The following is a 26792-nucleotide window of genomic DNA, read 5'->3' as shown; positions in this document are numbered from 1 at the left end:
GGACTTTCTCGGAGTATATAACATGGAAGAATCCTGCGCGTCATTGCCTGACGCCAAGGGTTGGGGTGTGCAAGGCGCAGAAGTTATCTTGCTTTAAACTTACGTACTTTGAATTTTATTTTTTATTTTTAAGTAACTTTATTTCATAAAAATCAAAGATTTATATATTTGTTTTTAACCAGATCATCAAATCTACAAAAGGTAAGCAATATATTAATTTATTATTAATATATCAGATTTTGTAAATAAAGGCGCAGTGTACTTATTACATTACGATATGTTTTTTCAAGCTCTAGATGTTTCTTTTGAACTGATGGTTGATCAGGCCTACAAATGTTCTCCACCACCGTAAAACAACAGAAGCCTCTCTATGTTCGTACGCTAAACGTTAAATGTATGGCTTGGAAATGGAAGCTAAATTGTTAATGTGAATGATATTGATTTAAAGTTTAACATTAAGTCGATTGAAACAAACCAGGTGTAGTTGAACGGCTTAAACGGAACACAAACATCGTGAACTCGCTGATTAGTAACTGTTAGCAAGCATAGACTGTTTGTTTAGTGGACATGCCCAGACATGACCAGTGGCCCTCGCGCACGAGTGAGCCTGTATTCTCCAGCTCTGACTTACACCATTGAGTTACGCAGAAAATAAAGACAACGTTGTAAAACATAAGCACTTTTGCGTTGAGTACACTGTCAAAGCGTGGATATTGACGTGCTCTAATAGTTTCGTAACTCTGGACATGCCCGGGCATGTATTTAGACCCTCGTTCTCAAAGCGCTCAAGATGAACACAACCCTTGTTTTAGGGTAATTAATTACTCACCCTCGCTTTTTCACCCAAAAAATAAAAATTCTGTCTTTTAATTATTCACCCTCGTGTCATTCCAAACCCGTAAGACTTTTGTTCATCTTAGGAACTCAAATGAAGTTATTTTTAATGAAGTCTGAGAGATTTCTGTTCCTCTATTGACAGTTATGCAACTACGACCACTTTGATGCTTCAAAAAGTTCATAAAGAGATTGTAAAACTAATCCATTTGAATAAGGTTTAGTCGATTTTCTGAAGAGACTCGATCGCTTTGTTAACGTTCGAGAAACAAGTTAATTCTGGTGTTACGCAGCACGTTTGAGCTTCAGCAAGAGCCAATGAGTTTTGCGCATTAGGCATGTTCAGTTGAGCTTCTGTTCATGTTCGCTGATCAATGTTTATGTGAATAAAAAGCCTAAATTCAATCTGTTCGTCATATAAAGCGATTGAATCTTCAGAAATTTGACTAAACCGTTCATTAATGGATTAGTTTTACGATCTCTTTATGAACTTTTTTTTTTAAGCGTAGTTGCGTAACGTTAGCTGTCAATGGAGGGACAAAGCTCTCAGATTTTATTAAAAATATCTTCATTTGTATTCTGAAAATTAACAAAAGTTTTACGGGTTTGGAACAATTTGAGGGTGAGTGATTTAATGACAGAATTATTATTATTTTTTTTTTTTTTGGGTGAACTAACCCTTTAACTTGCATTGTTACAAAGGTATAATTTGATGTCCTTAAAAACAAGTGTAAGACTTTATTTAAATATTCTGAAATCAGATATTTTGGGAACACTTGAGCACTAGGAGGTGTATCATAACTTGGCCTACTTCGATTCATATTTACTTGATCGTACTAGTAGTGCAGAGGTCAGATGTTTTTAGCTTGGATTTGCCTCCCACGTTAAATTGTCTATAGGGAAAACCGTCTAATAGAAGCATTCAACAACATGCCACATTTGTACATGGCTGAATTATCCACAATGAAGAATTTATTTTTGCTGTTATCTTAAAGTGCTTTAGTTTAGTGTTTATAATTTAATTCTAAATGTTGTATTATAACTTCAGATGATTGACAAGGTTACCGGAGCAGGGGCTTTGCCTTTTGCAGTCCAGCTCAAAGCTCTTCTGGACCAAGAAGCCAGATATCAGCCCAAACTCAGTGGACTCCGAGTTATCGAGTCTGCTCAGGATAATGGTCTGAGAATGACTGTCAAGCTTCGAGACTTTCAAGTGAGAGAGCTTCTGTCCTTGACACGATTCTTCGGCTTTAGTGGGGATACGTTCTCCCTTGCTGTGAATCTTCTAGATCGATTCCTGGCTGTGGTGAAGGTGTGTGTTTTTGGACAAATTTAAATGTTTATTATACCATTGGGCCTAATCATCTCAGTATTTGACCTTCTGAATATGAATCAAAGAGGTTTTATTTGTCTTTTATTCAGATTCAGCCCAAGCATCTGTCCTGTGTGGGTCTCTGCTGCTTCTACATTGCTGTGAAAACTTCAGAAGAAGAGAGGAATATTCCTTTGGCCAGCGACCTCATCAGGATCAGTCAGAATCGCTTTACGGTCCATGACATGATGAGGATGGAGAAGATTGTTCTGGAAAAGCTATACTGGAAGGTCAAGGCTCCAACTGCCCTTCACTTCCTCAGATTCTTTCACTCTCACATTCAAGAGAACATGGACGCAGAAAGGTGAGCGGCTCGACTTTGTGTTTGTATAATGCAGTTCAAAAGTTGGTAAGAAATATGTAATATTGTGGAATATTACAGTTTAAAGTGTCTGTTTTCTATTCTAATGCATTTCAAAGTGTAATTTATTCCTGTGATCATTAATGCTCAAGAAACATTTATTTATCAATGTTGAAAACCGTTGTGCTGCTTAATTTCTGTGGAAACCGTGATGTTTTTTTAAAGGTTTCTTTGAATAGAAGGTTCAAAAGAACAGCATTTATTGGAAATGAAAATCTTTTGTAACATTATGAATGTCTTTACTGTCACTTTTGATCAATTTAATGCATCCTTGCTGAATAAAGTATTAATTTCTTAGTCTTTCTGACAGTCATTACCCACGTTTGAATGTGTATGTTTCTTGAAAATAACCTGTTTTAAATGATGTAGTAGGCCTACTGAAATAATGTTTCAATGTTTCTTTTCAGTAAGAGGATTCTGAACATTGAGAGGCTTGAGGCTCAGTTGAAAGCTTGCCATTGCTCCTTTATTTTCACTAAACTAAAGGTAAGCTGTTTGGACCATTCTACAGTTCAATATCTAAACAAAGTATGTTTGGAGTTTGACTATAATTCGGTTTCTACAGCCTTCACTGCTTGCTTTGTCCCTTCTGGCCCTGGAGATCGAGGATCAGTACGAGTGTGAGCCAGTTCCGGCTCTGAAAGAGGCTCTAGATGGTCTACAGGAGCGTTTGTCTGTGAGTTTCCTTCAGCAGATTTACTGATTTCCTCAAATGGCTGCTGCTTAACTCTTTCCCCGCCATTGATGGAATTTTCCGGCTTTCCGTGTTTCCACTGTTAACAGTTGGGCGCTATTACACATCTTTTGAAAGATTACTGAATCTCCTTATTGAAATGCCATTATGAATGCAGATGCAGATGCAAAATAACCTGATCATCATCATCATTAAATGGCATATAAATCAAAACCGCTTAACATTATCGAATGAAATGTCGACCCAGGAAGTGCTTTAGGACTGTTCTTTGATGGACTTGATCTACTCCATCTGTGTTTTGATCATCGTTCTGAATGCGACCCAGATGTAGTCTTTGACAAATGTATTTTTTTTTCTCTCTTTTTCTCTAAGCTTTTTGCTTAATGTTGCTTGTTTATGAAACTTGCTCTTATTCAAGTGTTGATAAAGAATTTAGAAGCATAGATGCTAGGTGCGCTACTTCCTGCTCGCGCTGTTCTGTAGTTTACTATTAATTCTGAACGTGTCGCGTCTCGCGTGTCTGTCTATATTGCACCAAATGCGACACTGCACTCCCTTGTGAAGTCGATTGGATGAACGCTTCTTGAAATAATCAAAATGCAAACGGACAGACAGACACATAGAGATTACTACCTATATTCCTTACTGAGCGCGAAGCAGCAGTGCAGCCAGCCACAGGTGCGGTTCCCGAGTGTTCTACGTGGTGCGCTAAACTGTGGCGCTGTTACAAAATAACCTAAATTAAAGCATTTAAAGTTGGGGATAAAACATAGGCTAATTATATTTAGAATACAGTAATATATAACTGCTTATAAAGGAATAAATATCAAGGAGTAAATCAATGAAAATTTCTTTATTGGTGAAAAAAATAAAAAAAATAATTATGCGACTGGTCGACCAATGAGAATGTCAATCGACCAAGACGGCATCGACCGATTAGTCGACTAAAGTTGACAGCCCTTCAAATCATGACAGAGAACAACATTTTTCAGGCTGGATCACGCTCCTGCGCAGTGGAAGTCTGACCGTCTCTATAGGAACCAGAGCTTCTAACGGCATCTGCAGTGACGCGATTACTTTACCAATCTGCGATTGGCTCTTATTTAAAAGGCAGGACTTATTCCCCCATATTGAGCGTTGTACTTTTCCCCGTTCAAAACAGTATGAGAGACGCGTCTTGTTATTCTGTAGTCTTTGGTTCAGACTACTCAATGGTTTTTGTCTGTTTCTGTGTCAGATTATGCGACCCCTAAATTCGTGTCGTGGACCAGAAACATGTCAGACTACACACTGCTTCCCTACCAATCATCGCTTGAGGTCTATAACGACTTGCGTGATGTCATCGAGAAGGCCGAACTAGAGACTGACTTCTGGAAACAAGGGTCAACAAACTCCTGAAGTGGTGTGTTGGCTTAATGCTAATTCCAGTACTCGCCGGGTTGCAGAAGCGCCTCCATTATCATTTGCCAGCCTTTCTTTTTTTCACTGTCATGGTGGTACCTCAAAGAAACGTCAGACAGGCTGGAGTATTGTTGCCATAGCTTATGAACCTTTCCTCCATTGCATAATTCCCCCTAGCAGCACCAATACCATCGTCTCCCTTTCGTTTCGCCATGTTTGAAAGCTGTGTTCGGAAGAGCTTCTGTGCTCCTATTGGTCAATGTCACCGATGTGACAGAACCCATCATGGAGGACCGGGAAAATAAATAAAAAGCTAGTCTTTCTATTGTGAAGCATCTACTGATGCACCATATTTTTCTCCCAACTATTTGCGTCCATTAACATAAACTGTTAAATGAATTTCCAAGCTGATGGTTTTTGATATTTTGTGTATATTTGATCGTTTAGACACGCACGAAGCCCAAACTATAATTCGCTTGTCTCGTTGTGGTCCGTTTTGGAGCGCGCCGCCTTGGGAACAGTGTATCTTGGGTCTGGATGTTTAGTTCTGTCCTCCATCGTCACTCGTTAAGCAGGGGCTGTCGTGTTGTGCATGAGAGATCTCTCTCTTCTGGACTGCAAATAGCAAAAATGCATCACAGACAAATTATGAATGTTGGGTGGGGATTGATTCTATGCAACGATTGTTGATTGGATTTTGCTTTTGCTTTTCAGGTTAAAGCTGGAGACCTGGTTTGCATGAGGGAGCTTGTTGCTAAATGCCTGGCTGAATACGCCACCACTAAGTGCCTGAAACCAAATGGCCAGAGACTGCGATGGATGATTTCGGGTAGAACCGCCAGACAACTGAAGCATAGTTACTACAAGATTGCACATCTACCCACGATTCCTGAATCCGCTTATTAAGACTGTTAGTGTTGAGTGCCCATGACTGAACAACTTAATTCAGTCCTATGGAAAACCGTGTGATTGGTTTAATACTTTAATCTATGCTATGGACACCCAACACTAATTTCTTTAAGTGCTTCATTTCTGCTAACTTTAATTCCTTCCTCAGTCTTTATGTCCTCTATGACACCTGCCGTGATTGTATTTATTTAACATCCACACTGGCTCAATCTTGATTACTAGTCAAGGGTGGGTTTGAGCAAGTTTATCAGATGGGTTTCACTGGTAAGACTTGCACGTTCATTTGAATCGGCGCAAAAAGCGCTGGTTGTTTAAAGCAATGAAGTATAGAACCGCCTAGGTCCTCAGTCCACTGTGTGGAAGAGGAGGGAGAAGGGTTTTGAGATTCAAGACAACATCAGAACCAAGAGATCAGGCCCAAAACCCTTAACTCTCACCCTAGGTTGTCAGCTGTTGTAATGCACACTCCTACCCAAGGTGATGAAAATGAGATGGTTTTTTTTGTTTTTGTTTTCTTTTATTTTGGCATTCTGCTTTCTAATGTGGCACAATAAAATCTGGATGGCTATGGAAATACAGGTTTTAACTTGATTTAACGCCTCTAATAGGAAGAAAATAGCTAATTACTAACTAACCAGGCTGAAGCTTATTTTACATTTGGTTATTACTACAATTTTATGTAACATGACCATTTGTTTTATACCTGGTATAAATTCAACTCCAAACAAAGATGAGTGGTAAAAATAAAACTGTTGAAATGGATTGAATTTAATGCAAGTGACTCCTTTGTTTTGGCAGCATTTTGCAAAGTGATGTAGTTGAACCTTTCAATAAAACTGTATTGAAATGCGAAACATGCTTGTTTGTGGTGTTTGAGAAAAGCCATTTAATAAGTGCTTGGAAAAACTTTATTGAAATTTAAAGGATGGTTGAGCCAATAGTCTTTGAAACCACTGTGCTGCGTTTACAAAAAACCTTGGCAAATTAAAACCACCATAAAGACTCAAGTCAAAGGCTGCTTGTGATTAGATTATGGCTTTATCTCAGTAGCCGGATAGCATTGTGATTATATTTAAAACCAAAGGAAGAAATGTGGAAAATATGTTCTCAATGAAAATAAACTGGTGCAATTTGGCAAGACTACACCAAGTACATTTAAAGTAGTCCTTTTATTTTTGCAAGCTGGAGAAATCTGGTCCGCCGCCCTGAAAGTTCCCGGAGATCTCCGCCCCGCTGAAGTCAAATCCAGGGTTCTGTTTGAAACAGAAGGTATAAATAATGAATACACTACTGTTCAGTTATAAAGACATTTAGAAAGTTACAAGAGATTCGTCAAGTTTCGTTAGGACTTTCTATTCATCAAATAATCCTGTGAAAAATTGCATCAGTAGCTATGTTTCCATCCACATGTTTTTATCCGAATTAAGTGATATCGAATGAAAAATGCCTTGTGGAAACAGTAAAATTCGTTTGAATTTCATGAATATCGACTCAAATGAAATGCGTTCGGTCTCATCAGATATGATCTTGATCGATATACGGCTTATGCGATAAACTCTGATGGAAACGCTATTTGTATAAATCCATTTTGTCTAGCAAAACTTTGTTCGCAAATGTTTGCTTGAATGTTGTGCGATTCAGTGCGAAAATGAATGGAAACACCTTAAAATGTCTCAAATCAATTCGACATACCAGTTTGATCGCAAAACAGCATGTGACGTCATTACTCACAGGTTTTTATTCGCTTTAAAGCCGTTGGATGGAAACACACTTTCACCAGCTTTATTCGCATGAGTTTTTTTACCGAACTTCAGATAATTCGATTGACAAGTGGATGGAAACTTAGCTACTGTTTCCACAAAAATATTAAGCAGCACAGCTGTTTTCAAAATTGATAAATGTTCCTTGTGCATTAAATCATGATCAATGATACTGAAAATACAGCTTTGATAACATTTAATTACATTTTTAAAATATATTACAATAGAAAAGTTATTTTAAATTGTACAAATATCTCACAATATAACAGTTTTTGTTACAAAAAGGACAAGGTTACATGACAATGTACTAAAAATGCATTTTTTTCTGCGTACAGACGATTTCCTGTTCACACGTATCCACAAAAACAACTAAAAACACTATTCTGCTACCAAGCCAGTAGTTGAAGAAAAACTACGCGCCTATAGACTGAACATGTAATGCGCATGACGTCACCGTTTTCACAAATTCACGTTTTTGTAGTTACACGGAGAAGATAACGGTATCGTTTTCAAAAACTTGCACTCTGAAACTCACTTTCAGGCCCCCAAAATGCCTCCATCATGTAAATGAATGGCCGAAATACATAAAAAGTTAAGTTTTTACTTAAAAACGGTGTCGTGTAAAGAGACTTCTTTCAAAAACGTCTTAAAAAATCTTACCGACCCCAAACTTTTGAAATGTAGTTTGACTTAATTTGGCAAATATATACATTTCTATATTTTTTTAATTCAGGAGGTTGTTCATGAGACCTTCAGGTACACCTGAATGAAGTGTGAACCCAGCAGGGTGCAGTGGAATATTTCCGCACCTCTCTCTGGAACCTCTCCAGTGTCAGCTTCCTCTGCATCTGATCCTGCACCCACGGGTCCGCCGCGTACTCTCCCTCCAGAAGAGACTGCCAGCAGTTCCCAGCCTCTCGGTTCGTCTTCATGAGAACTATTTGGATAATTTTTTTGTCCTCTGCATGGCACAACAAAGACAACAAGCTAAATGCACCATTTACTCCAACATGAATATGTAAATGGATTTTAGTCTTACCTAACGTCCATGTTGCTTCGTCGCCGACAGTAGATCCAAACAGCTTCCCCTACGAGACGACAGAAAACCATTTAAAATTTAGAAGTAGCTGATAGTTTCCATTAGCATCACTAGCAACGTGTACCTCAGTGGGACGTATGCCACATTGCAGCACACAATAGAGGCGCATGAGAAAATAACGACTTTATTCAACCATCTCTTCTCTTCCATGTCATTCTCCTAAGCCGTTGACGTAGCGTAACAGCGCAGCGCTTCTGGGTTATACGTCAGAACGTAGGCTCACTATTGGCCGACGCTGGTCATGTGTGTGATGCTGGCCAATAGTGAGCCTACGTTCTGACGTACAACCCAGAAGCGCTGCGCTGTTACACTACGTGAATTCATTCAATTCAGTTCCACACAGAAGAAAATTAATAGTTGAATAAAGTCGTTATTTTTGTGTTTTTTTGCGCACAAAAAGAATTCTCAACGCTTGATAAACTTAAGGTTGAGCCACTCTAGTCACTTAGACTATTTTAACGATGTCTTTACTAACTTTTCTGGGCTGGCAGATATCGATTACCTAGCAGCCTATGAAGGAGTGAGCCAGCTCTCAGATTTCATCAAAAATATCTTAATTTGTGTTCCGAAGATGAACGAAGGTCTTACGGGGTTGGAACGACATGAGGGTGAGTAATTACTGACAGAATTTTCATTTTTGGGTGAACTAACCCTTTAAATCATCTGACATTAATAAGTGTGATTTACATTTGCAATATTCATATATAAAAAAACATCTTATGAAATTCTATGAAAACTTATTACAATATTTGATCAAACTAGATTAGGGTCCAATTCTCACTATTAACTACGACTTTTGCCTCAAACTCCTAATTACAGCGTATTAATAGTTAGTAAGGTAGTTAAGGTAGTAAGATTAAGGGATGTAGAGTATTGTCATGCAGAACAAGGCATTAATATATGCTTTAGAAGTACTAATAAACAGCCAATGTCATAGTAATATGCATGCTAATAAGCAACTAGTTACTGGTGAGAATTGGACCCTAAACTAAAGTGTTACCCAATATTTATGTAATAATATGTATTGCCCCCAAATCACATATATACAATATTTATTTGATAGAAACAAGACACTTATGTAATAAAGTTGTTGTTTTTTTTGGTCTATGCTTACATAAAATGTGTAATAAAATAAAATAAATTAATATTATAGTAACAGATCATTTCATTAAACTTTTAGCTGAGAGATAATGTGCAAATCTGGATAATGTACAGTTAGTAGAATTTGAGATTTCTGTACAGGCACGGCTAATGTATACTAGTGTGTGTGTGTGCACAAAAAATACAACATAAAACATATTTTACTGGTTTTTATTTATTTACATTTTTAACTATTATTATTGTATATTTTAATGACATCATATTTTAATGAGCACATTATACTACAAAATCTGAAGTTGAAAATGAAAAGCATACATTTTCATTCACCAATTAATTTTTAGGTTTCAGAAGGCTGTAACATGTCCATTTTGATTGTCAGTTATGGGCATGTGTGTATTAAGTTGTCAAAGTTTATTTTTTAATATAGTTAGGTGTCAATGTGAACAGTATACGTAGCACAAAACAACAGGACACGAACATCTCTCCACGAAAAGTTACTATCTGGTCTCTATATTAATAATATCTTAATCTTAACACTTCGTAAAGATTTAATTTACTCCTCGTCTCGTCTATGCTCATCATACCTTGAAGATCTGTTGGTCTTTCACACGAAGCTCTATCTGTTTGCTCCCGATGTTACACTTGATCTCTTTGGCTGAAGTACCAGGAGGAACATTGACTTCGATGAAAACCTCTTCCATAGTCTGATACCATGAGCCCCATGCTGTTTTACACGGGATCACACCACTCCTCTCCTCAAAATGCACTGACATACTGCTCGTTTCACAGGCCTCTCATCAGTGAGATCCCACAAACGCACATCAGCTGCAATAACAGCTATTGCTACAGTGCAGAAACTAGATATATTTCTCATACATTCTGGCAATATTTCTCAGTGTCTTCTTCTGCAGCGGAATGCTGTGGCATGACGGATCATGTGGGCCATCTAGTGTTGGAGAGTAGGTAAACAAGAGTTAGTTTGGAAAGCTTCATCTAAGTAGGAAATATACAGCCAGTCGGTCATTGTCGAAAAATAATCTTTATATGTGTTTAAATACATCGGCTATGTATTTGAGTTGAAATTACACTTTATTTTGCTCTGGCCACCATATATATATATATATATATATATTTTTTTTTTTTTTTATTGAATTCAAATTTACAGACAAAATATTTTTTTCGTTATCTTCAAATGAGAGACTATTATAGGAGAGAGATTCAGGTGGATCCCTCCATAGAAGAGAGCGGTGTTGTTCAAATAATGGCAAAAGCTTACAAAGACAGTAGTATTAAGATCATGTCTGCATTAGGCTATATAAAGCCTTAATAAACAACGATAAACACACAACTCAAAAAGTGAAATTAAAATGGGAAAAAGAATTTAACATAGAAATTGATGATATGGATTGGCTAGACATGTGGAAATCACATCATACAACAACCGGCTCGCGGACATGGAGGGAGTTTGCCTGGAAAAACCTGATAAGATTTTTTATCACACCCAAATTAAAAAGTAAACAGTTACAGAGGCAACAGATATGTTGGAGAGAATGTGGGGAAACAGATGTTGACCATTCACATATTTTTTGGAAATGTCCGAAACTTCTACAGTTTTGGGAAAATACTTGTACTGTCATGTGCCAAGTCTTGGGATATACAATTCCTTTGAAACCTGAGGTTTTATATTTGTGTAATTTTGGTGATGGTACTATTCATAAATGTGATGAATATTTGGTAAAAATAATGTTGATAGCAGCAAAAAAATCTATCACAAGGAAATGGGGGAAAGCTACGGTGCCATCAAAGGAGCAATGGATAACTACAATTGAGGACATATTCCTAATGGAGAAAATGACATACAGACTGAGACTACAAGAACCACAATTGGAAAGGAAATGGGAAAAATGGTCACTGTACAAGCAAAGTAATTAACAATGATGTAAAACCCAGTCATGTTAATATTGTTATTGTTCTGTTTCAAAAGTTCAATAAAATATAAGTAAAAAAAAAAAAAAAAAAAAAAAAAATTTACAGACAAAATAGGTTCTGGCCACCACACACACACACACACACACACACACACACACATATATATATATATATATATATATAGACCCCTTTTGCGCCGACGTCACAATTACGTCACGGCGTTAGCTGGAGGCAAAACAAGGAAAACTGTTTTTTTGATTTTTATTTAACTTGCTTTCACTGGCTTTTTGTCTACTGTTTATAATTATATTATTGTTGGTTAATTCTGTTTTGAGTTGTAACTATGTATTTGTGGTTATATCTGTTCAATAATAATAAAAAAAAAATAATAATAAGGAAAACTGGAGACAGCCAATACAAACCAGCACTGATTCGGCTACATAAGGAGCTTAAAATATTATTATTATAATTAAATGTCATCTTGTTGTGTTGTTGGGTGCAAGAATGGACGGAGTACAGGCTCCAATTTGAAATTGTATTGCATAATGTTTTCTAAACTATTGTGAGTGACTATTATGATTGTATAGCCTACATTGTTGTGTTTGATTTGTGACTAGACTTTTTGAAGAACCTGGTAAGGAAGAATAATCAAATACATAGGTAAAAAATTAATTTGCTGTATCTGGAATTTTTATTTCTAGAAAATATTCACATCATTAAAATTGCACTGTAATGTCACTCTTTACATGGTCGTCTTCTGGCCTTGGCGCTGACTAGGCAGAGCTTCGGGTCGTACCACACAACACAAGTCTTGTACGTGACCATTCAGCACATAGTTATAGGCATCTAAAGATTTATATGCCCCCAGTTTCTCTTTATGCTTGGTTTCTCTATCAGGTAAGTGTAGATGTCAGGCCACTCAACCGAGGTAGTGTGTTAAAGTCCACATGAAATCAAAATTTACCATATTTACTTTGTTTGCCTAAATTGATCGTTTTGTGGTGAACAATTCATCCATGCAAGTTAATCCACACAAAAAAATTTTTTGGCTTCGTAATCTTTAATCAAAATCTGAAAATGCCCCTCCCCTCTGCATTGGAGGACCTTCCCTGATGACGTAGGTTTGAGGACTTGGGTTGGGAAACGCTTAACCACTCCCCTCAAACCGTTAATCTGTTATGAGCGAGAGATGGAGAGGAGGAGCGCTAGAGTAAAACCCTGCCCTCTGATCAATATTCCTTTTCACTGGGAAATACGTCACAACACGAGAAAAGTCGTTTGCAACTTCCGGTTCACGCGGACTTTAACGTTAATCCTGTCAGATCGTCCATCCATTGAGTGAGCGTGCATGGGTCGGCCAATCTGGTTCCGTCCGTTAAAATGAACTTTTGCAAAAAACAATCGCCAGGGGAATCGTTCTGCATCCACCTAAGCTCCGCCCACAAAAAAAACGTCATCATTATATTTAGCCGTCCGCCATATTGGAACGGTCAAAGTCCGTAAACATGAGTGCGAGTTGTCTGTGCGTCTGCAACCATAGTTAGACCATAGACTGTAAAAAATAGAGTTAGACCTATGAGTTAGACGCATGTATGAATATCTATATATGCAATAGACTTCAGCAGATGATTTTAGCTAAACAAACACATTAAAACAAGACGAAGGCGTCAGCTAATACGACATTAAAAGGTTAACATAGTATAAAAACCTGTAATATAGAGTTGATAAATATATATATATATATATATATATATAAACACACATTCTCACATGTGAAAGGTTATCCCATTTCTTCAGCAATTTAAATCTCGGCAGTTTCAAAACCAGACGCTACGTGGCATCGATTCATGCTGACTGTTCAAAGATGGCGGGCGCGTCAACGTGTCTGGAGCGGTCGAATGTGACTTCTGTTCTATGTATACATATCTACGGCCTGACAATAAATGTATTTATTCCGTGGTTTGGGAAAGTCAGGGCAACTGCACTGCAATGTTTAGTGAAGCTCAAAATCTAGCAAGGAGTTTGCTAGTTGATATCTTTTTTTTTGCTAGTTGAACTAGCCTACTCTTTAACCTGTTGCTTAAAAAAGCAAGTGGATTTTCCTGATCCCTTAATTTGATTATCCTCAAAGCTTTTTACTTCACATACAGCCCTGCATTTCCTGCCAGTCATACATACAAGACTGCTTCAGTTCGTCTGTAGTGCATTATACAGTACATTATGACTTTTAAATATTGACAGGTGAATTCATTTCTTTATTATTTGCCACTAAAATGGCTTTTCTTTTGGTCTTGTTATGTCTCTCAAGGTAAGTTAATGAATTAAGCAAATTATACTTACTTTGAATGAGTTTACTTTAATGCTTTATTTAATTTAAGGTCTAAATTCACTGAAAGGACTAATCAAGATGGGGTTTTTATTTTCGTTTAGTGTTGCCAATGTAATAGGTAAGCAAAAGATAAATTCAGAAAACATAACGCGGATCCTAGATGGACTTCTTGAGGGTTATGACAATCGGCTGAGGCCAGGATCTGGAGGTAAGCATAGGCCTCACGGCATTGAAATAATGTAATATTAAGATTTTCTATATTATGACGTTTCCTTCATTATGTATTTCAATGAACTTTGTAATAATATTATGACTGAGTCACATATTTTGCATGTATGTGTAACATATGATTAACTTTACAGTCTCTGTAACTGAGGTCAAAACAGACATATTTGTTACAAGTTTTGGACCAGTATCTGATGTTAATATGGTAAGAAAATCCAGCCTAAACTTTATTGTATTGTGTTATTTATGTACAAATTCCTTATCACTGGCAAAACTTAGTTATAGTGCTTTCGGTCCTGTGGCTAAAGTAGATAATAAGCTGAACTTAGTCTCTCACTGTGCAAATGTCTGTTCATACTAATATCAGTATGTCAAGCATCTTCCACAATATGCTTAGAGAACTCAAATTATGAATTCATATTGGTTGTAATGAAATCAGAGCATGATTCACAGAAATAAATTGTTCTCTCTCTCAGGAGTACACCATGGATATGTTTTTCCGCCAAATGTGGGTTGATGAGAGGTTAGCCTTTCAGGGGCCCATTGAAATATTGCCTTTGAACAACCGCATGGTGGACAAGATCTGGACACCTGACACATTTTTTCGCAATGCAAGGAGATCACATGCACACAACACGACGACTCCTAACAAGCTGTTCCGGATCATGCAAAATGGAACAGTCTTTTACACCATGAGGTAAAACAACCAGATGAGCTGAGTACTGAATAACACTCGATAGGAAACCCTTGAAAAATTGGCTAATTTCCCTTTGAACAATACAAACGTTAAAGATGTTCCTTTGCTGCGCATTTAAGATCTTATATCATTTGGGTCACCTAATAAATACCTGTTTTCTCTATATTTTAGGCTAACTGTAAGTGCAGAATGTCCAATGGTGTTGATGGACTTTCCTATGGATGGGCACACATGTCCTCTCCTGTTTGGAAGCTGTAAGATCTATCTGTCTGTCTGTCTATCCATCCATCCATCTGCAGCCATCCATCCATCCATCCATCCATCCATCAATCAATCAATCAATCAATCAATCAATCAATCAATCAATCAATCAATCAATCAATCAATCAATCAATCAATCAATCAATCATCCATCCATCCATCCATCCATCCATCCACCCACCCACCGACCACCAACCAATCAATCAATCAATCAATCAATCCATCCATCCATCCATCCATCCATCCATCCATCCAGAGCCTCCATCCATCCATCCACAGCCATCCATCCACATCCACAGCCATCCATCCATCCATCTATCCGCAGCCATCCATAGCCCTCCATCCACATCCATCCATCTATCCACAGCCATCCAACCATCTATTCGCAGCCATCCATTCATCCATCCATCCACCCACCCACCGACCCACCAATCAATCAATCAATCAATCAATCAATCAATCAATCAATCAATCAATCAATCAATCAATCAATCAACCAACCAACCAACCAACCAATCCATCCATCCATCCATCCATCCATCCATCCATCCATCCATCCACAGCCATCCATAGCCCTCCATCCACATCCATCCATCTATCCACAGCCATCCAACATCTATTCGCAGCCATCCATCCATTCATCCATCCATCCACAGCCATCCATCCATCCATCCACAGCCATCCATCCATCTATCCGCAGCCATCCATCCATCCATCCATCCATCTATCCACAGCCATCCATCCACATCCATCCATCCATCCATCCACATCCATCTATCCACAGCCATCCATCTATCCACAGCCATCCACCCACCCTTTTTCAATCTTATACCTTCAGATGCCTACACTAATCGGGAAATTGTCTACACATGGAGGAAGGGTCTTCTGGCATCTGTAGATTTTCCTCCAGAATCATCAAGCCTACTTCAGTATGATCTTTTGGGCCAGACCTTGTTCAGTGAAACATATAAATTCAGTACAGGTATGTTTTTAGTTATTGCTTGGTTTTCTCAGAATATTACAGAAGTAGCATGTCAAATGTCTTGTACTATTGCTATGGAGAATGACTTATCTAATTGTGTGTGTTAAGAGCTACAAGTCAGGCTGATCCCCGGGCAGCTTTCCCTCTGAGAGGCAATCTAAGATGCTTAACTGATCAGGCCTAATTCATGATGTCTGTCTTTAAAAATAACAGCGTGTCCTGAGGATGACCAGGGGCTCAGTAATGAGACATTTCTGGGCAGGCAAAAGGCAGGGACCACCTGCTACGTACCCATCATATCTGTGGAAATGGATCAGGCACCTAAAAGAAAGGATTGTGCCCCTAAAGCTTACCTCTCATCTTCTGAATTTGTCTTTTCTTGTAATTAAGGACAGAAATTAAGTCAAAAGCCAAAATTCTCTCTAAATGGTTTGGAAACCAGTTTGGCCAAATGGCCCTGATCACAGCATCATATGGATGTGTACAGGCTGCATAATTTGTCTTCTTTAATGTCCTCCTCTAATCTCTTGGCACCATCTAGGTCTGTATTCGGTCCAGGTTGTCCATTTCTATCTTCAGAGAAAGCTTGGCTACCATCTTATCCAAACGTACATCCCTTTAATTATGGTGGTTGTCCTGTCACAAGTCGCATTCTGGATCAACAAGGAGTCTGTTCCGGCTCGAACAGTGGCTGGTACGAGTGTGTCTTTTTTTAAATGTTCATATTTCTTTGAGTATTAAAAAGACAATGAGCATCTACACTGAACACCAAGTCTCTTATGCTCAGCAAGGCTGCATTTATTTTAAAATAATGAAATAATGAAATGGCATTACAATAAAAATCTATTTTAATCTATTTTAAAATGTAATTTATTCCTGTAATGGCAAAGCTGAATTTTCATCATCATAACTCCAGTCTTCAGTCTCACATGATCCTTCAGAAATCATTCTGATTTGATGCTCAAGAAACATTTATTATGTTGAAAACAATTGTGCTAGTTAATATTTTTGTGGAAATTGTGATAAATATTTTTCAGGATCTTTTGATGAATTGAAAGTTCAAAATAACAGCATTTATCTGAAATATACATGTTTTGTTACATTATAAATGTTTTACTGTCACTTTTGCTCAATTTAATGCATCCTTGCTGGTGCATGTCATATTTTAGTGTTTCAATATGAAATGCAAAGTGCAGTTTTAACATTGTGACCCTAGCTGCTGTTTTCCATTAGCTGCTAGCCCTCCATCCCAGTAAAGAACACCAGTCACCACATGCTATCCATATTTATTCCAAGGAATAACATGCTGCTATTATTGTTGCTGCAATACATAGTGTGCATACTTTGCTAAGTATGCAGTATTTCTGTATACATGCAATAACAGAATGATGAATTACAAAAATGTGCTGTATTATAGAGTACACTGCAAAACATTACAATCTGCTTGACTTGACCTTTTATTTTTAGAATGCTGAACGAACTGGAAGTAATATCAGCCTCAGTTTTTTATGTCTTGACTGCCAAATGTTGCATTTTTACAAAAAGGGAATTAAAATAGCAAAATAGTTTTTATTTCCAGAATGATGACCCTGAATTAAAAATGTAATATGATTAGCTCATATGACGGATATAGTACCGTAACATGACAATAATATAGTATACTACCCTTTAAACATTTATTGTGGAATATATGTTCATTATAATTTTACTGAATTTAGTAATTTAGTTTAGTAATTTAGTTCATTTAGTAATTTTACTAAAAAAAAAAAAAAAAAAAAAAAAAAACTGTAAGAATGTTGTGCGTTTGTAATTTTCATTACTTCCAAATATTTGTATTTACCTTTAATTTATATTTATTTAATTTTTTTGTTTTTTGTTTAGTATTGTATTATATTATATAGTATTGTATTGTTAAATATATGTTTATTTGTGGTGAAAAACTACATTACCCATAATGCTGTAAAGAAAATTCCATAAATCGGAAAGTTGCGGGGAGCAACTCCTTCTCCCATAGATGCCTCATTAGCGGCTGTTTCTATGGGCTGCTATACGTAAACCGTCCGCCATATTGGAACGGTAAAAAAAACAAACACTTGAGAGCAAGCTGTCTGTGCGTCTGCAGCCATACAGATGTATGAATATCTATATCTGCAATAGACTTAAGCAGAAGGAAGACAAGACGAAGGCGTTAGCTAACACAACATTACCTCATAACCTTATTAGTGGCTGTTTCTATGGGCTGCTATACGTAAACCGTCCGCCATATTGGAATGGTCAAAGCCAGTCGGTGAACATTCGAGAGCAAGTTGACTGTGCGTTTGCAACCATAGTTAGACGCATATATGATAGGCTATCTACATCTGCAATAGACTTCAGCAGATTATTTTGCTAAACTAACACAATACAACAAGATGAAGGCGTCAGCTAACACGACATTAAAAAGTTACCATAGTAAAAGTAAAAACATTAAAACGTACCACAGTTAAAATCTGTAATATTGAGTTAGTACATAGAAAAACACAAACCAACATTCTCAAATGTGAAAGGTTATCACATTTCTTCAGGAATTTAAATCTCGGCGGTTTCACGACCAGAAGCTACGCAATGTTGTGGCATCATTGATTCATACTGTGAGTGACGACATGCTGACCGTTCCTAGATGTCTAGCGGTCGAATGTGTAATCTACGTATACATATCAATGCCATGAAGCAGAGGGCATAGTTATGTATACCTATGCTCTCTGCTTTTGTTTCATGTTCTCACTGTTTCTTGCTTTTTTCTCATATTTGCATGTATATCTGTACTTGTGAGCATAGCGTGTTCACATAGTCCCTTCTGACCTTCAGGAATCACCACTGTGCTCACCATGACTACTTTAAGCATCAGTGCCCGCTCCTCACTACCTAAAGTCTCCTACGCCACCGCCATGGACTGGTTCATCGCCGTCTGCTTTGCCTTCGTGGCTTCGGCCCTCGTTGAGTTTGCCGCGGTCAACTACTTTGCCACGCTCGAGGCCAACAGGGAAAAACGCAAGCTCTCCATGGCCTCCATTCTGGAGTCCACAGCCCAGGGCAGCGATGATGATGAGGAGACGGTAACTATCTCCTGTGAGCCTCACTTAGGCAGAGCGTAATTAACACTGAACTCTGGACGAAAACCACAGCTGATATGCACAACACGAGCGCTGCTCTTCACAAACCAGTGAACTGTGTCACTGTTATTGTGATGCTAAACGAGTGTCGCTGCAGCTGCATACATGCGCCTCCTAAAGGGCTGGTTAAATGCCTCTAAAGACATATTTAGCACGCATAACTAATCATAGCACATGGCCTAACCTTTAATGTGTCCACTGCTGTGTTAAGAAGCGACTTTGTTCAGGTGTTCAGTCCTCCGTGAGGAGTCATTTACCTGCTCTGTGCAGCTCTCGTAGCCACGTGTGAATTGTAATTCTTATCTGTTGTGCTGAGTTAGAAATGGTAATTCAACAGGCGTGTAGCGTCTCCCGGGACTGCTCTCACACGGGGAGCTCATGGTTGGTGTTTTAAAAATAGCCCCCCGTATTAAAACTGCGAGCCATGACTCCTATAATCTCTCACCTGTGCCGTGGATCCGTTTGCTCCAGTTCTCTCTCTGGCTTAGACTGGAAGAGGAAAGAAATATGACCACATTAAGTGCCAGCATGAAGGTGTAGTTTAACATCTTATTTTCATTAAGTACAATAAAATATTTTAGCAGTTGACCGATATTTAGGCTAGGCAATTTATTAAGCAGATATTTGGCTATTTAGGTGATCTGGTACATTAGCAGAAGTCAAACCAAGCAGCTCTCATTTGGCCGATGTGGCGAATTTGCGTGGAAAACTTGAACCTGTTATGAAATCTGTGTTCGGAGATCTTTCGCCCTGACGAGAATGTCATGATTGTGTGGATTCCTATTAAAATGATTGGGTTTCGAGCAATGGTCAATTTCACCACACTGTAAAAAACTAAATTCTGTGAAATTTATGGTAAAAAAGCAGCAGATGTGTTGCCAGAATTTTACTATAAAAAATATTGCAGCTACATTATAGGTTTTATGGATTTAGCTTAAATTTACAGTAAAATACTGGATCAAAAATACTGTAAGTAAAGGGATAGTTCACTCAAAAAGGAAAATTAGCACATGATATTCTCACCCTCAAGTCATCCTATGACTTTCTTCTTTCAGACAAATAGAATCGGAGTTTTATAAAAAAAAAATGTCCTGGCTCTTCCAAGCTTTATAATGGCAGTGAATGGCTGTTTCTATTTTGAAGTCCATAAAAGTGCATAAAAGCTTGTTTTGTGTCATTCACAGTTTCTTGACCTATTTTTTCTTTCGTCGTAGCCTCAGACTGATGGCTACGGTCGTAGAAGAAAGGCAGACTCTGTGTCTGAGGCGCCCGTCACTCGCATTCCCATCTTCCTTCAGGGCTCAGCTGTCCCACCCAACATAATGCTGGCAGGCACCAGTGCTATAGACGAGTATGCCCGCGTCCTCTTTCCTCTGGCCTTTGGGATCTTCAACCTCATCTACTGGTACATCTACCTCAGCAAGGACACCTTGGAAAAGCCCAGGTCTGTGCTCACACCACTATAGTTCTTTGTGTTTTCTGTTAATTTATGTGTTCTTTCTCTCAGTAATAAAGGAGGAAATCACTAATCAATTGGTTCTTTTAGACAGCAATGAGATTAAAGGTGCATTAACACAATGTCAGAATTACAGTGATTACGATATTTCTGAAAAAAGTGTTCGTAGAACTTACAAAAATATTACAACTTGTAAACTAAATTTTCGGAGAGCTCAGACTTCGCTGCAACGCAAACACTCAAAATGGCAATGGCAGTAGTTGTATTGTAATATTTCTGTTTACTAATCCATATAATTTACTATTGTTAATGTCTTAATAATGCAAGATTAATGAAAGACATAGAAAATAGTTTAGTGCAGCTACCCCAGAGTTGGATAACTAATGTCTAATTTCCTGCTTAAAAGTGCAGTAAGTGATTTCTGAGAATCATTGCTGAACACTGTTGATATTTGAAATCAACCCAAACAAACACACGCCTCCCTTCATTGCTCCGCCCCCAAAATGCACGAACACGCAATGCAAGAGCGCATGTCCCTTTATTGTAGCTGTAGCAAAGCATACAGTACACAAGAGTATCCAAGTAAGAGTTTGTTGTTAGTCTCTAACAGCACGCACTCAAAACCATGTTACTCACGAATGGAGCAGAAACAAAGCAATATATGTGTCATTTTCAGGCCTTCCTGCTTATGTCTCTCCAGCTCTGGAAATCTTTTCTAATATTAACGTCCTAAAGCTCTTGCCTGATCATAGCCCTTCTTCTTCCAGTGATATTCCTCTGAGCTTTTCTCTTTTGTAATGTCTCTCAGCCATCTCTCTTTCTACAGTCTTTTTTCAAATCTCCCTCTTGCTCACTCTCTCTCCTCCTCCATCATGAGTGTATACGCCCCCTACTGCTGATTGGCTACAAGCGTGTTGTGATCCACTTTCAACAGCGTTTCTCAGAAATCGCTTACTGCACCTTCAAAGTCACTATGAAATCAAAATTGACAATTCTTTTTTAATTTAATGGAATATTGCAGTGTTTATTATAAATAATGTATCTGTGCACTTCATTATTATAATATTTAATTATATTTTATTTTATTTATATTCATTATTGTAATTTAATTCATATGCTCTCGTAATCTTTAATCAAAAACAGTAAGTTCCCCAATAATCCTTATATACCAGCAGCCTGTCAATCACATGAGATCGCAACAATTAGCAAATGTCAACGATCCAATCAATTCCTGATGGACAAAATCAAGTCAAGTCCCAATTTGTTCTCGTTTGATAAGCCATTTCACTTGGACATACATCACAATAGGGAAGAAAAAACGATTGCAATTTCCGCTTTATCCAGACTTTAATAAGCGAAATAGTCTTGTGTATTAAAGAGTCCAAAATGGAAAATTCTGTCATTAATTACTCATGTCGTTCCAAACCCGTAAGACTTTCGTTCATCTTCGGAACACAAATGAAGATCTTTTTAATGAAATCTGAGAGATTTCTGTCCTTTCATTGACAGCAACGCAACTACCACTTTCAAGGTTTTCAATGTAGTAAAGACATCATTAAAGTAATCCATGTAATAGTGGCTTAACCTCAATTTTATGAAGCAAAAACAAAAAGCCCATAATTTACCACTTTCTTTACAAATCATTCATCGTAGTGCTCTCGTAAACAAGCGTTGGAGATTAATATTTTGTAAATAAAGTGTTAAATAATGTTTTTTTTGTGTGTGCAAACAAAGCTCTAGAGTCGCTTCATAAAATTGAGGTTAAACCACTGGAGTCACGTTTTTTTTATTTTATAATGTCTTTACCTTTCTGGAGCTTGAAAGTAGTAATTGTGTAGCTGTCAATGGAGGGACAGAAATCTCTCAGATTTCATCAAAAATATCTTAAGTTTTACGGGTTTGGAACAACATGAGGGTGAGTAATTAATGACAGGGTGAACTATCCCTTTAAGTATATTAAAAAGGTTTATGCATTATGAAAGCTACTTGTTGTATTATAGTTTTGTCTACTGATAACACAAATGACACATTTATTTTGTAATTCCAAGTTTAACTGCATGATCAGCTCCGAATAGAATATCCGGGTTGTCATCTAATAATTGCGGTAATTACAGCATGATGTGAACGCAGCTTAAATTAATAGCAAATGGAACATTTTGACTAACTGACTGACTAAGAAAAAGACTAACTTGTCTAACATGTCTTTTTTTTTTCTCTGAAAATTGTAGGACAAACCCATGAGACAAAATTTATAATATAATAAAGCACTCCATTAAGTCTCACGATCTTAAAAAAAAAATGCAATAGCATTTTGATTATAGGCCATAATTGCAAGATATATTATAGGGACAAGGAGTTGAATCGCGGATTCTTTGGCATTTATTTTTCCTGTGGTTTTCATATTTATATCTGCTCTGTAGCTTATCTTCTCATCCCAGCTACACAGAATGCTGTAGATGTGTTTTTCAGGATACTATGATGGCACACAGTTTTCCGCTGGATCTTTTACCGAGGCTGTAAATACATGAATAATTTCTGAACCTAAAACAGCCGCAGGACTCGAGCAGGTGAAAACAGGAGAGATGATGTTCCTTCTGGGTGACCCTGTTCCTGCGGTTGTTGAGGTTAGCCCTATCCAAGATTCATCACTTAGGGCCAACTCTTTAAAAAAAAAGATCCTCTGCTAGATTTTTTTTTCTCCACCAAATGCTTGAATCATCTGATATGTTCAAAGGGACCATGAAGCAAACGTCACATTTAATCCCAAATTTCCCTCAATGCCGAAGGCATGAGATTTACCGAATCAAGAAAATCAACACATCCTCTCAAAATAGTCACTTATCAAACTGAAAAGCTAAAGTTTCATTATTTGTTTCCTGAGGGGAGCTAAAGGCTGTCATTTGAGGCCTTTGCAATGTACTGCTTGAAATATAAGATGCAATAATGTACGTCTTAAAATGGCATCGAGCCATCGCTCTGCGCATTACCACCCCGATTTCACACGGAAAAAAATGATTTTCATCAAACATTAATCATTGACGTCAGGATACAGGCGATGAAAGCGCGTGTGAGGCTGTGAACACTTGTATGCCACGTTCTCATCTCTGCTGATCTTGTATTTGTCTTTTGTTGTGTTTTATCTCCACAGGGAGAACCAGTGAGTTTCTCCAGAGAAGCACAAGACATATTCAGCAGAAAGATTGTGTCCTCGGCTAAAGGGTGTGCTTTCCTTTGGACCTCTCTTTCTCCGTCTCTCACTTTCGTCATCTAGCAACTTCATCCCTGATGGAGCACGCGCCTGTCTGACACTATTTGACAAGCATTTGATCCTGTTCCTTTCGCATTTTATCACCTATATATACTTTCCACTCCACTTGCCTTTATATTCACAGCCGAGGGCCACGTCGTTATACTACACTGGAAACCCTCCTCTGGTTCTGCTCTAGTTCTTCTCTAGTTCTGCTCTTCTGCATGTGTGTGTGTGTGTGTGTGTGTGTAACACACTATGGAGTTGATGACATAATCTGCAGCTCTAAGTGGTGATGCAACATTGAACCAATGCTTTCAGTGGCCTGCCCTCTACAGAGACGCGGCTCGCACTACACTAGATCAAAAGCAGTGGGTTTATACTGACAGCTTCAAAGATTTCGCCTTGAAAATAAAGGAGAAAAAGTGCATCCATAGAACTGAACTTTTACCAACACCATTCACACGCATACGTTTTCAGAAGCGAATGGTGATTCTCTTGACGCGGTGGCGCTGTAATAGAGGGATAAAGTAAATCTCAGTGTGGGGGGTGGATGTTTAATATGCGTTCTCGGCTCGCGGTTTATTTGATGTTCTCTGATGTTTCTCTGTAGTTCTCGGTTCTCTCTGTTGGGAGAACATGCATATGCCCAGTAATGCATGATGATGCCTGCTGCTGATGTCTTCATGAATTAAGACAACTCATAATATAATTATGCTTAACATCATAAATGGCTTTTAAACCCCATTTGGAGGAGACAATGTGGCACTGAAGAATAAACATGCAAGTGCTAATGTAAATCTCAGGAATTAAGTACATTCATTTACTGAATTATACTTGCATTATGTACTTGCATAATGTGTATTTGTATCAACGTAATTTGTAATTAGGATATTTTTTTCGTTATATATGTTTATTTGTCTGATGGTCAACTCATGCAATCTAATAAACATTAAAAAAGTCATGTTTAAAGATGATTATTTTCACAGTTCCATTTAATGGAACTCTAATGGCACAGAAATACACATTTCATATTTAAAGACCGAATTTTTGTGTGGTCTTTAGTTCATGTCTATAACACTGTAAAATATGTTTTTTTTTCCAAAGTTTAAATAAAGATTTTGAAAGTATTATTTCACTTTTTCTACTTAGAAATGTCATGTTTAATTAAATGTGTTACTCACCATTTCTTTGTAAATAGGCTAATTGTAAAAATTTGTCAAAAAAATAAAAATTCAACCAAATTTTTTCAGTGTAGTTTTGAGGTCATCTATATATGTCAAAGTAGTAAACTCCTGAACCTTCACAAAATAACCTTTTAACAGATCTAGGCCTGGTTTCACAGCTTAAGCCAGGATTATGCCTTTGTTCAATTAGGACATTTAAGTAGCTTTTATAAACGTACCTTAGAAACAAATATTACTAGTGTGCATCTTGAGACAAAACAATGACACTGACATATTTTAAAGAGACAGTGCAAGCTGCTTTCAGTTAAAACAGCTCAAACATGCATTTTAGTCTGGGACAAGCTTAAAGCCGCAGTCCGTAACTTTTTGGGGTTAAAAATTATCCAAAATAAATTTGAGCAAGTACATAACGAGCCAGTGTTCAAAACTATCTGCTTGCCGTAGCTCGATTCAAAACGGTAAGCTTGTAATAATGTTCCAGTGGTACTGGTGGATTTCCGTGGGAAATTCGAGCATGTCTTTGCGTCATTACGACACATCTGTACACATAAAGAAGGAGTCTCAGCTAGTGGGCTATATTGCGTGAGGATGTTGGAGGTGGAGATTTATAGCCTTTTCTCACAGCACTTCATATAATTAAACCTATCAATTTGATGGCGGATCCAGAAAGGTTCAAACGACAATCACCAGAGACAACTGGAGATTCACCCGTTGTAAAATGCAAAAGACTTCAGACTTCGGAGTGGCTACAGAAAAAATGAGACTGCAACCGGGCCCATGCGAAAACAAGGATAAATATCGGAAGGAAGGGCTTTTGAAAGGTGGCTTGAACTCCGTGTTTTGAAGGGGTTCAAAATGAACGCAGAGACGGCTTTTTTTCTGCTGCATGGACAGGTAAGACATTTCAATGGTTCAATTATGTACCAGTAGCGCACTTGTTTGCTTAATTCATACAGTTACGGAGTACTGAACTACAGGTACCCCTAATACACATTAAATGTAGTCACGCAATGCTGATGCTGTTAACATTAACAATTTGAGAACAAAGTGTAATTTGCACGGTTTGACGTGATAATTATAAGCGATCGTTAGATTTAATCGCGATTTACGGCAATGCTTTTTTCCCCTTAGTGGTCAGAACAAAAGTGGATGTTACTTGTTCAGATGACAAGTAGAATCTGTGATTCCGAATGACAGTATTCACACTGGGGCGGTAACTGCAATTGCAGATTTCGAACAGAGATGGCGACAAAGAGGAAAAACTACGGACTGCAGCTTTAAGCCTTGATTGTGAAACCAGGCAAATTTAAAAACGGACTACAAATATTGATGATTCGTCCTGCACTCAGGGGCGTTTCCAGCTTTTTGTCCAATCAAATGCTCTCTAGAATGAGAATGTCCCTCCCCCTCATACCACCTGTTTCTGACTATCAATAGCAAGCGGCTATTCACAGTCAACTAAAGACTACTGTCCTATTTCAATTGGAAATACACAGCGGAGAAACCTTTACTCGTGAAGCAATTTCATTTGGTCTTTAGCTGTAATATGTTTAATATGTTATTATCTGTTTCTCTCAGAATAAATACACAGCGAAGTAACTCTCAGCGGCTCGTTATTCCGAGACGTTTAAAGCACACGTTAATGACTTTGATGACACCTGAAGTTCGGTATGACTGAAAAACCCCTTCATGTAACCTTCAGGACGCTGCACTAACCTGTCAAGTTCCAGATTCACACACACGACTAAAAATGCTGCATGAAGATCACCTGATGTCTTCTTTTCTTGACTTGGTTT

At 37.8% G+C, this 26792-nt stretch overlaps 3 protein-coding genes across 4 annotated transcripts; 2 read left to right on the top strand and 1 right to left on the bottom strand.

The window, feature by feature from the left end:
• Nucleotides 1-6425, top strand: ccng1 (cyclin G1). 2 transcript variants are annotated; one of them, XM_084132716.1, is made up of 7 exons: nt 46-201; nt 1883-2146; nt 2257-2510; nt 2975-3053; nt 3133-3243; nt 4499-4663; nt 5377-6425. In XM_084132716.1, the coding sequence occupies exons 2-6, from the start codon at nt 1883-1885 to the stop codon at nt 4619-4621; spliced, it is 831 nt and encodes a 276-aa protein (XP_083988842.1). In that variant the 5' UTR covers nt 46-201; the 3' UTR covers nt 4622-4663; nt 5377-6425. The 2 variants fall into 2 exon arrangements, with proteins under 2 accessions (XP_083988841.1, XP_083988842.1); XM_084132715.1 differs by lacking the exon at nt 4499-4663 and having other exon boundaries at nt 1-201.
• nudcd2 (NudC domain containing 2) lies at nt 6064-26792 on the bottom strand. Its single transcript, XM_084132719.1, has 6 exons — nt 26713-26792; nt 19552-19595; nt 10116-10477; nt 8371-8419; nt 8141-8292; nt 6064-6824 (listed from the first exon to the last, which is right to left on the bottom strand). The coding sequence occupies exons 3-6, from the start codon at nt 10302-10304 to the stop codon at nt 6741-6743; spliced, it is 474 nt and encodes a 157-aa protein (XP_083988845.1). The 5' UTR covers nt 10305-10477; nt 19552-19595; nt 26713-26792; the 3' UTR covers nt 6064-6740.
• Nucleotides 13582-24939, top strand: gabra6a (gamma-aminobutyric acid type A receptor subunit alpha6a). The gene is made up of 10 exons (XM_084132713.1): nt 13582-13768; nt 13891-13997; nt 14152-14219; nt 14491-14711; nt 14883-14965; nt 15811-15954; nt 16496-16648; nt 18802-19049; nt 20321-20550; nt 23711-24939. The coding sequence occupies exons 1-10, from the start codon at nt 13734-13736 to the stop codon at nt 23721-23723; spliced, it is 1302 nt and encodes a 433-aa protein (XP_083988839.1). The 5' UTR covers nt 13582-13733; the 3' UTR covers nt 23724-24939.

The sequence above is a fragment of the Abramis brama genome (assembly GCF_963993115.1).
Source record: "Abramis brama genome assembly, chromosome: 13".
Lineage (NCBI taxonomy): Eukaryota > Metazoa > Chordata > Actinopteri > Cypriniformes > Leuciscidae > Abramis > Abramis brama.
This window is presented reverse-complemented; position numbering and strand designations above follow the sequence as displayed.

Coding starts and splice junctions, on each gene's coding strand:
- ccng1 (XM_084132715.1), top strand. CDS start 1,883: ATGATTGACAAGGTTACCGGAGCAGGGGCTTTGCCTTTTGCAGTCCAG. Junction 3,054..3,132: donor TTATTTTCACTAAACTAAAG/GTAAGCTGTTTG, acceptor CGGTTTCTACAG/CCTTCACTGCTTGCTTTGTC. Junction 3,244..5,376: donor GTCTACAGGAGCGTTTGTCT/GTGAGTTTCCTT, acceptor TTTGCTTTTCAG/GTTAAAGCTGGAGACCTGGT.
- nudcd2 (XM_084132719.1), bottom strand. CDS start 10,304: ATGTCAGTGCATTTTGAGGAGAGGAGTGGTGTGATCCCGTGTAAAACA. Junction 8,293..8,370: donor CGAAGCAACATGGACGTTAG/GTAAGACTAAAA, acceptor TGTGCCATGCAG/AGGACAAAAAAATTATCCAA. Junction 6,825..8,140: donor TGGAGAGGTTCCAGAGAGAG/GTGCGGAAATAT, acceptor TGTTTCAAACAG/AACCCTGGATTTGACTTCAG.
- gabra6a (XM_084132713.1), top strand. CDS start 13,734: ATGGCTTTTCTTTTGGTCTTGTTATGTCTCTCAAG. Junction 13,998..14,151: donor GCTGAGGCCAGGATCTGGAG/GTAAGCATAGGC, acceptor TTAACTTTACAG/TCTCTGTAACTGAGGTCAAA. Junction 15,955..16,495: donor AACATATAAATTCAGTACAG/GTATGTTTTTAG, acceptor GGCACCATCTAG/GTCTGTATTCGGTCCAGGTT.